Genomic DNA, 9,829 nt, shown 5'->3' on the forward strand with positions numbered 1-9,829 from the left:
TCCACCTGCACGGCCTTAGTCGGCTTGTTCGTTCATCCCGCGGCCCCTGACCCCACCGGGCCTGGCTGGAGGCGAAGGAGGAGAGACTTGGGAGGGTCGCGGCTCTGGGAGGCCGGCGAGCCGGAGCGGGAACCGTCCGTGAAGACGCCGCGACCGGAGCGGGCGCCCGGAGCACCAGGCTGGGGAGCCGACCGGAGGAGCAGCGGAGTGCACAGCTCTCCCGCGGCCTAGAGCGTCACCGGAAGCGCCCGCGCCGCAGCCGCCTGGGCAGCCAGGTGCACAGTCCTCCCGCGGCCTAGAGCGTCGCCGGAAGTGCCGTGCCCCCGCGCTGGGGACCGCGGCGCTTCCGGCGAACGGCGGGACTGCAGGTGAGTGGTGGCGGCCTGCTGCGGGCCGTGCGGGAGCGGCGACGTGGGGCCCGGGTCTGGGCGCGGGTACGTGTGCTTATGCGGGGCTCTCGCTTCGAAAGAGCTGCCCGTGCGCCGTGGGGAGTGACAGCCTCAGGGGAGTCTCCCCCTGACCAGCGAGAAGGCCTTGGGGACAGTTCCCCCCCGACCCCGGTGTGACAGCCAGGGAACAGCCCCCCGGAGCGGTGTGACGGCCCCGGCACAGCCTCCCCGGTCACTGACGGTCGCCAGGGGTCGCTTCATTCACTTTAACAGGCCCTGTTTTTTAGTTGAGACGATGTGGTTTCCGGGGTTCGCTCTCAGACAAGCTGGAGGTGCCGCGTCCGCACAGGCAGCTCTCTGCCAACCGTGATCTCGGTGTCGGGTGGCTCCCCGCGGGCGAGACGGTGCCCGGAGGCTGTGGGTCCAGCCGCTGCCCGCAGCCCCATCGGTCTCCCCGACCTCCTTGCCCGGAAGGTGTTACCATCCTGAAGAGTAAAAACTGACCTCCTACATGATCTTTCTTAATTGCAAATGAGGCGGGACAAATGAGGAACTTCTATTAAAAAATACACTGGCCACCTGTCAGCGTTCTTTTGTGGGTTACTTGGTGACTTTTACCAGTTTGTCATGTTTTCTCGTTAACGTGTAGTGGTCTTTATGTTTTAAGGATGTGAATCCATGTTATAAACATACCACCAAGCCCCCCAGGTTTGTTTTTCATTTCTTTCTTTTTTACACTAAATTTCCTTGTGTAGTTAAATCTGTTAGACTTTACCTTTGGTGTTAAGCATAGCAAAATCATTCCTCAATCCAAAGCTGCGTCACTCAAATAATTTTTTATTTTTTTGGTTTCATATTTTTATAGTCAGATCTTCATAATTATCAAGAAAAATGTTACGTCCCTAGATGTGTCTCCAGACATTTGAGGCCTGAGCAGGGATGCTGGGCTTGTTCGTCACGGAGCAAGCCCGCGACAGGCAGCTGGCAGGTGCGGCCACGCCCAGCTCTGTCCTCAGCCTGCGGGGGGGGTGGGGGCAGGACTCAGGGCAGCCAGCTGGTCCAGATGACATTCCCAGGGGTACCGTCTGGAACACTAGTTACTGGTTTGTCTGTTCGGTCATGACTTTGATTTCTAGCGGCAGACACAGGCCCGTGGAGTCCCCAGGAGTGGCTCTGAGCTCACCCCCACCTTCCCTGTCACTTTCTCCCCTTCTTTCTTACTCAAGCAGGTGTCCCCACTCCTGGTGCTTCTGCAAGGCACAGCAAGGAGAGCCCCAGGCCTGGGTCTCCAGACACCATGGACAGGGCTACCCTGATGGACACACACACAGGTGAGGGGTGGACAGCCAGTGGGTTAGGGAGGAGGGGACAGCTTAGGAATCAGGGCTCCCGGAGCCCACCTGCCTGGCTGCTAGGGGATGTAGCTGGGCTCGGGCAGCACTGCCCTGTCCCCTTCTTTGCCTAACACGGCTCCCACCCCTACTGCCTGCTGTCCTCACCACTCCCTGTTCCATCCCTTTGCTCTCATGGCCAAGCTCTGCACCCCTGTCTCTTTCTCCCCTCCCCCCCCCGCCCCGCCCCGGCCTGGAGACTTCTGAGAATGAGACTATTAATTCTGGCCCTGTTTCTCAGGACCCCGGCTAGCCTGGGCTTAGACTAGGTGACCCGGAAGAGTATGAGTGGAAGTCTGGCTAGCCTCCCGCCCACTGCCCTCCCAGGCTCTGGGTCCCCCTCTATTCTGAAGATTTAAGGCCATGCTTGCGGGTTGTTGAAGCTGAGGACTCCTATCCAGCTTACTGTTGTTGCTGTTACTTCCGTGTGAGACAAGCAGTGCTCAGGACAAGGCCGCCTTCCCCTCACACGGACGCTCCCACTGCCTCAGGCTCTTCCACCATCATACTCTGATGCCGCATGTTCGGCAGCGGGAGCCTGGGTGGAGTATGGCCATGGCTGCCAGGACATACTGCACCCCCCCACACACCTGCACCTGTTCTCCCTTGAAGTCAGAGAACCCGTGTCAGGTGATTCAGCTGCCCCGAGTCCACCTTCTTTGGGCCCTGCCGTGAAGCTGCCCTTCAAGTCCCGGACTTGCCTCTCCCTCCCTCCACTGACCTTAATCCTGGCAGATCTGGTCCAGACGGGGCTCTTCACAGTCCTGCAGTTTTGGACTAAGTAATAATTTTAGCAAATGTCAACATACACAGAGTGGTAGAAGAGAAACCGGTCACAACGAAACACATTTTAAAGGGAATGAAGAGAGCCGTCCCTTGGTTGCTGGTCCCGAGCACATGTCAGGGGATCTGTGGCCTGAAAGCAGGATACCGGCGAGCGTGAGAGCAGTGGGGGCCCGATGGGGCCCATGTACGGCAGTTGGGAGACCAGCATCTTTGCGAGGGGGCTGAGTTTCTTGGTTAGAAGCCAAGTTCTAACCTTTTAGGAAGACTTCCCTCCATCAGGGTTTCTCAGCCCTAGCATTGGACATTCTGGGATGGAAGACTCCTCGTTGTAAGGGTGTCCTGGGCATTCTGGAATATTCAGCATCCCCGGCCTCCACCCACAAGACGCCAGTACCACCCCTCCCAGTTGTGACAACCAAACCTGTTTTCCCACATAGCCAAATGTGCCGTGCGGGCAAAACTGCCCCAGTCGAGAACAAGGGCTCCATGTTTAGGGCTCCTCAGGGCGCCCTGGGAAGTTATCACTGAGAGGACCCCCCACCCACACACACAGCGCTGCCTGCTGGTGCCCGGGATGGCCTCGGGAGGCAAGCAGTTCACAGGACCTGAAGCCTGACCCACCGGAACTGGAAAGGGTGTGTGTGCCCCTCCCCCATTTTAATTCTGAGTAACTCTGGCTTCAGAACCAGGGCCTATGAGCTGCTTGAACTTCTACATCTACCAAACCCCAGGAGCAGACTGGGCCTCCCCGGAGGGCCTCCTGTCCCTTAGCCATGTGCCCGGGGCCTCTCCCCATCTCCAGTTGCTCAATTGGACAGCCCCCTTGTTAGGGAATCGATGGAAAGTGGCTGTGGGTGCCGGCCTGCTCTCTCCCGCCCCGGGGAATACTGGCCTTGCCCCCGTCCCCCCCCGCCTCCCCCCGTCCCCCCATGCAGGGACCTGTATCACCTGGGCCGGCTCAGTTCTTGAGCGGTGCTCCAGGACCGCAGGCTCGGCCCTCAGGAGCTACCCTTGAGGTTGAACGTGGCAAGAACTGCCTGGCATTCTGCTTTGCGACCACAGCCCTAAAGCCATTTGCCTAAATGGGTGTGTGGTCTGTGCCCGGGGCCACCGGCGGTCTCACCACCGAGCAGCCAGGACTGGGAGGCCCCTCAGCCCAGCCGGCTGGCTCCGGTCACTGGCTGTTGCTTACTCTTGGCACTGATTTCCGTCCGAGGAAGGATTCTTTTACTTGCCTGGACGAGAGGCCGCTTGGGTTTGGTGGGTTGTGGTGAGGTGTCAAGGCCAGAGTTGTCTTGGGGAGTCCGGGGTTGGAGAAGTGAGCTGGGACCGCGGCATGTGCCACCAGGCGCTCTAGCCCTGCGCCTCCCAGCACCTCTGCTTTGGTGTTCCTCTCGCTCTGGCTCGCTGCCCGTGTTCTTTGCCTTCCAGGCCACACGGGGGCACCCAGAGCCAGGGCTTCTGTCTCCCGCTCTCCGGAGCCTGAGGGTAGAGGCTTAGGCTACCCTGGAGTCCCAGTGGAAGGACCAGAGGCGCCGGGCGCCGGGGAGAGCTGGGCAGGAGCGGCACAGGTGTTCGCGGCACACTGTTACTGTCAGCGCTGCCGTGACCCCGCCGGCCACCACCCTGCCCACTCTGGCGGCTGTGTGCCCTCCGAGCTCCCTTGGGCCTCCAGTCACACGTCTCTGACCCTCTCTTCCAGCGCCCCTGGCACAGGCATCAGGCGGCAGCCAGGCTCCTGGCTGTGCCGCTTCAGTGGCAGAGCGAGGGGCTCAGAGCACGGAGCCAACGCCAGAGCGGGAGGCTGTGGAAGAAGAAGGGGCATGCTGTGGAGAGAGAGTGCTGGGCCCGTTACAGGGGCCTCCCTGGGCACTGGGGCCTCCGGACGGCTGTGGGGGTGAGGAGGCTGGAGACAGGCCCAGAGACTCCCCTAGGGTGCCAGCTGTTTCTGAGAAAGCTGGAGGGCAGAATGGCCTAGAGAGCAGCGGGTCCCGGTCAGACGCCACCCTGAACACACGCTCTGCCGCAGGCGGGAGAGGCCCCCGCAAAGGGCGGCCTTATCAGTGTGGCACCTGCGACCGGAGCTTCAAATGCTATTCGGACGCGGCGAAGCATCAGAGCATTCACTCCGGGGAGAAGCCGTACGCGTGCAGCGACTGCGGGAGGGCCTTCATCCACAGCTCGCACGTGGTCCGGCACCAGCGCACCCACCACGGGGAGAAGCCCTACGTGTGCAAGGAGTGCGGGAGGGCCTTCAGCCAGAGCTTCAACCTCGTCAGGCACCAGCGAATTCACACGGGAGAGAAGCCGTACGGATGTGCTGAGTGCGGCAAGTCCTTCGGTCAGCGGTCGGATGCCGCCAAGCACCAGAGGACGCACACGGGCGAGAGGCCATATGCGTGCAGCGAGTGCGGGAAGGCCTTCCTCCACAGCTCCAACGTGGCCCGGCACCAGCGCACCCACCACGGGGAGAGCCCCTACGAATGTCAAGAGTGCGGCCAGGCCTTCAGCCAGAGCTCCAACCTCCTCCAGCACCGGCGAGTGCACACGGGCGAGAAGCCCTACGCCTGCCCCGAGTGTGGCCGCGCCTTCAGCCGCAGCTCCTTCCTCAGCGAGCACCGGCGCATCCACACCGGGGAGAAGCCCTACGCGTGCGGGGAGTGTGGCCGTGCCTTCAGGGCCCTGTCGGGCTTCTTCCGGCACCGGCGGGTCCACACGGGGGAGAAGCCTTTCCGCTGCACCGAGTGTGGCCGCACCTTCCGCCTGAGCTCGCACCTGATCCAGCACCAGCGCGTCCATGGCACAGACTGAGCCCCCCGTGGGTGAACGGGCCAGGACGCGGTGGGCACAGCACCCATGAAACTCTGGCTGCACCTGGAGGGCTGTGTACTTCATCCCACCAGCATGAGGAGGATGAGGGAGCAGCCTGGTGCTTTAAGTTCTTGCCATGGGGAAGCCCCCAGTGCCTCCATGGCCCCCCCACCCAGCAGTCAGAAGAGAAGGAGGAGTCTGAGGGAAGGCTGCTTTATAGTGGGGAATGCAGGCTTCCCCAAAGGAGGGAGATCTGAGGAGGACGTGTATCCACTGAAACTAATTTCATATTCCTAACACTTTGCTGATGTATAATTCACGTATAGTGAAGTGCATGATCTTAAGAGCTGGGTTTTATGAGATTTGACAAATATAACCTGTTTTGACCTTTAGAACCACCATGCTATCAAGATAATAGACTATCTCCATCGCCCCCTTAGCCTCAGAGGCAACCAGTGATCTCGTTTCTGTCACTATAGTTTTGCTTGTTCTAGAACCTTATGTAAATAGAATGATTTAACATATACTTTTTATGTCTGACTTCTTTCCCTCTGCTTAATGTTTTTGAGATTTATCAGTATTTCTTTGTTTCGCTTTTTATTGTTGTTGTTTTCTTAGTTCCATAGCACTTTCTTTTTTAAGATTTTATTTATTTGACAGAGACACAGCGAGAGAGGGAACACAAGCAGGGGGAGCGGGAGAGGGAGAAACAGGCTCCCCGCCGAGCAGGGAGCCCTACATGGGGCTCGATCCCAGAACCCTGGGATCATGACCTGAGCCGAAGGCAGACGCATAATGACTGAGCCACCCAGGCGCCCCTCCATAGCGCTTTTTAAAAGGCAAGAGTCACTTTTTATTTTGTATAAAAGCTCTGTGTTTATGTGTCTCCCTCCAAGTAGGAGCTCCTGTAGCCAGAATTGTTTTACCACAGCCCTCGATACAGAGCATGCCAAAGCAGAATATACTCCACCAAAGAGTGTCCGTGGAATACGTAGGGGAGCGTGTGAAAGACGGTTTACAGAGGAGACCATGGGCTCAGCCGGAGGAGGAGAGAACACAGATCTGCTGTGTTTTCACACCCATTTCAGGGTATGCAGCTTGCAGAACTGCTCAGCCTCATAAAGGCAGTACAAGAAAAGGACGTGTAAGATTCTTGTACTTTCTTTTTTTTAATTTAAATTTTACTTAGTTAACATACAGTGAAGTATTGGTTTCTGGAGTAGAATTCAGTGATTCAAGATACCTGTACTTTCAGGGCACCTGGGTGGCTCTGTTGGTTGAGCATCTGACTTTTGATTGGGCTCAGGTCATGATCTCAGGGTCATGAGATTGGGCCCCGTGTTGAGCTCTGTGCTTAGCATGGAGTCTGCTTGGGATTCTCTCCCTCTCCCTCTGCCCCACCCCGCTAGGGTGCTCTCTCTTTAAAAAAAGGAAAAAAGAAAGGTATTTGTACTTTCAACAAATGTTTCCTAAGCACTTACTTGTCCAGGCTCTCTGCCACTGTTCTGGGAGAGACAAAACCAGCATGACACGAGCACTCAGGGACTTTACAGGTTAGAGAGTGAGACAGGCAAGGAAAGCCATCTATGTAGTGCCCAATAAAAAGCCCAGTAACAGAAGTACCTCCAGGGAACTAAGAGCACAGGAGAGAGGCACACACAGATGATCAGGGCAAGGGAAAAATGGGGAAGAGCTCCCAGGAGTGGTGATTCCTAAGCCGGTTCTTCAAAAGATTTAATCAACAGATGGGCTAAATGTTGTGTACAAAGCAGAGGTCAGGGTGCACTAGGGGGTGTGAAAGGGTATGAGAAATGTTTTCACTCATGGAACCTTGGAATCTGCAGTCAGAGAAGGCAGAAAGTAAAATTTAAGTGAATTCACTATTCATAACTTAACATTTTACATCACATCATGACAGTGTCATGGATATGGATGTGTGTTATTTGCCAGGTAGGAGTGGTGAAGTATCTTTGTTGCACGTCCTAGAACTCTGCCATAATGAATTGAGTGAGGTCATCTTGTTGGAAGTTTACTGTAATGACTAAGATAAATCTGAGCAGTCACCTGGCCATGAGTCCTAGGGTCCAGCTTCATGATCCAGATCTGTGCTGGTCAGGCTGTGGTCTGATGCCATTTCATGGTTATCATCTGCTCTAGCTTAACTATTGATTGTGGGTTATTTTGGGTCCTATAACTGGCTGGGACCTCCAAAACAGCAGTACAAGTCTAGGGCTCTTGTGGGCACCTATTTCTTTTCCGATGTGAGTTTAGGGCAAGGGTTGTGCAGCCTGTAGGGGCAGAGTTGCCCTCAGAGTGGACTCAGTGGCACCACAGCTATTGGGCTGCTGACTCTTGGGCCAATGGTGAGGTGGAAAACTGAGCCCAGGATTCCCAAGCTGAGCCCAAACCCTCAGATAGGCTGAACGGTCCCAGGTTCGTGGTCCCTCTCAGATACCAGGAGAAGCCAAAGCAATCAGTCTTTGGAGGAAATCTTCCCCTACTTAGACCTGTAGTATGACTATTTATAAGGTCAAGCAATGAGCTGAGATCACCAACCATATAGGAAGGTCTCACTGAATGAGGGTCAACAAAAACAGCAAACAGTAGACATAAACCTCAAAGAACTGCAGATAATGAAATTGCCAGATAATGCAGGCAAGGGAATAGTTATGAAGTATGTACAGAAATAAAGAGGACAATCACAGCAATGAGAAAGCAATAAAGGACTATCAGGCATGGACGGGCACGGTTTTTAAAGAACTTTTAGAAATGAAACATATAATTGTTGAAATAGAACTCAGTGGGTAGGTTAAAAAGCAGATTAGACACTGCTGAAGAGAGCATTAATGTGGTGGAAGATACATCCAAGGAAATCGGATACCACACAGACAAGGAGATGAAAAATCTAAAGGAAATGTGAAAGGATTTGTAAAGCAGAATAAGACGGTCTAGCATGGGCCTGATGGGAGCCCCAGGAGAAGAGAGGGTGAAGGAGAGGACACCCAGTGAGGCCCTGTGATGACACGCCCCATGCTTATGCAAATTCCAACTTTATCAGCAGCTGGCTGCCACAGCCCACCCAATCCCTACTCTCCAGCCAGGCCCAAGCTCTCATCTTGTGCAGGGTTGAGAATGGAGGTGAAGGTGAGGTCAGTCAGGGAGAGAGCAGCCAACCCCACCTGGGGAAGATGAGTATTTGCATCCCCAGTTTTAACTGGCCCCGTCTCCCCCTAATCAGGCCAACAAAATAATCAATGAAAGGAGAGGACACTGAACTCATTACCAATACACTGGAAGTTCCAGCCATCCTCAAGACCCAGAACCATCACCTTCAACACATAAGCCACAAAGGACAACTGTAAACAAGTTGTGCCAGTCGACAGCTGAGACACCTGGAGGGGCCTGGCATCCGTGCAGGCTCCTTTCATTCTTCACAAGGATGAGATTCTGCACTTTACGGGACTGAATTTTTTTGGACCCCCCATTTACAGTGTTCCTACAAGCTTTTCTTTATTTAATGAAAAGCATAAATCCACACATCTGGGAAGCATAACGTATATGAAGCAGCATAAATAAAGAGAAATCCACACCTGCACACAACACAGTGAAAGCACAGCCCAGCAGGAGAGATCTTCACACCGTCCGAGAGGAGGGCTCGATCACCCACAAAGTAGCCACCGTCACACCATCGGCGGACTTCTCAAGGCAACACAGAGGTGGCAGCTGGCTTAGCCTTTTCGACGTGCTGGGAGGAAACACCTGTCATCCCAGAATTGCACGCCCAGCAAAATTAGTTTTCATAAAGAAGGTGAAAACAGACATTTAATATAAGATCATTTATCACTAGGGAACTTTCACTGAAATAATCTCTGAAGTTTATACTACAAAGAGAAGGAAAATGATTGCAGAATGATGGTCTTAGATATGACACAGAGTGGTGAGCAAACAAAATGACCAATATGAATGAGGTCCAAACACTGTCTGTATAAAAGAATAACGTCAACTGAAATACCAGACAATGGCATGTCCGCTAGAAGGGGGCGTAAATGTGCTAAGATCCTCCTACAGGTGGGAAGGGGCATAAGACCTTAATTTTAGACACTGATAAATATGTGTAGTATAATGTAATGTTGATTAGTAAATATAAGCTGTATACATTTCCAGTCCAATAGAAAAATGCAATCATTTAAAGTGAACAACTACAGGGCGCCTGGGTGGCTCAGTTGGTTGGGCGACTGCCTTCGGCTCAGGTCATGATCCTGGAGTCCCGGGATCGAGTCCCGCATCGGGCTCCCTGCTCGGCAGGGAGTCTGCTTCTCCCTCTGACCCTCCTCCCTCTCATGCTCTCTGTCTCTCATTCTCTCTCTCAAATAAATAAATAAAATCTTTAAAAAAAAAAAAATAAATAAAGTGAACAACTACTATCAGTTAAAAGCCTGAGTTGGTAAAGAG

The 9,829-nt window shown here is 54.3% G+C and overlaps 1 protein-coding gene across 1 annotated transcript; it reads left to right on the top strand.

Moving 5' to 3' along the window:
* The first annotated feature begins 334 nt into the window (after positions 1-334).
* ZNF696 (zinc finger protein 696) lies at positions 335-5,925 on the top strand. The gene is made up of 3 exons (XM_032415963.1): positions 335-368; positions 1,619-1,720; positions 4,269-5,925. Exons 2-3 carry the CDS (start codon positions 1,687-1,689, stop codon positions 5,375-5,377), a joined length of 1,143 nt encoding a protein of 380 aa, XP_032271854.1. The 5' UTR covers positions 335-368; positions 1,619-1,686; the 3' UTR covers positions 5,378-5,925.
* Positions 5,926-9,829: the final 3,904 nt, after the last annotated feature.

The sequence above is a fragment of the Phoca vitulina genome, unplaced genomic scaffold, assembly GCF_004348235.1.
Source record: "Phoca vitulina isolate PV1807 unplaced genomic scaffold, GSC_HSeal_1.0 scaffold18, whole genome shotgun sequence".
Lineage (NCBI taxonomy): Eukaryota > Metazoa > Chordata > Mammalia > Carnivora > Phocidae > Phoca > Phoca vitulina.

Excerpts from the sequence above, each read along its gene's own strand:
- ZNF696 (XM_032415963.1), top strand. The coding sequence starts at position 1,687 with ATGGACAGGGCTACCCTGATGGACACACACACAG. Across the intron at positions 1,721-4,268 it reads CCTGATGGACACACACACAG|CGCCCCTGGCACAGGCATCA; the intron begins GTGAGGGGTGGA and ends CCTCTCTTCCAG.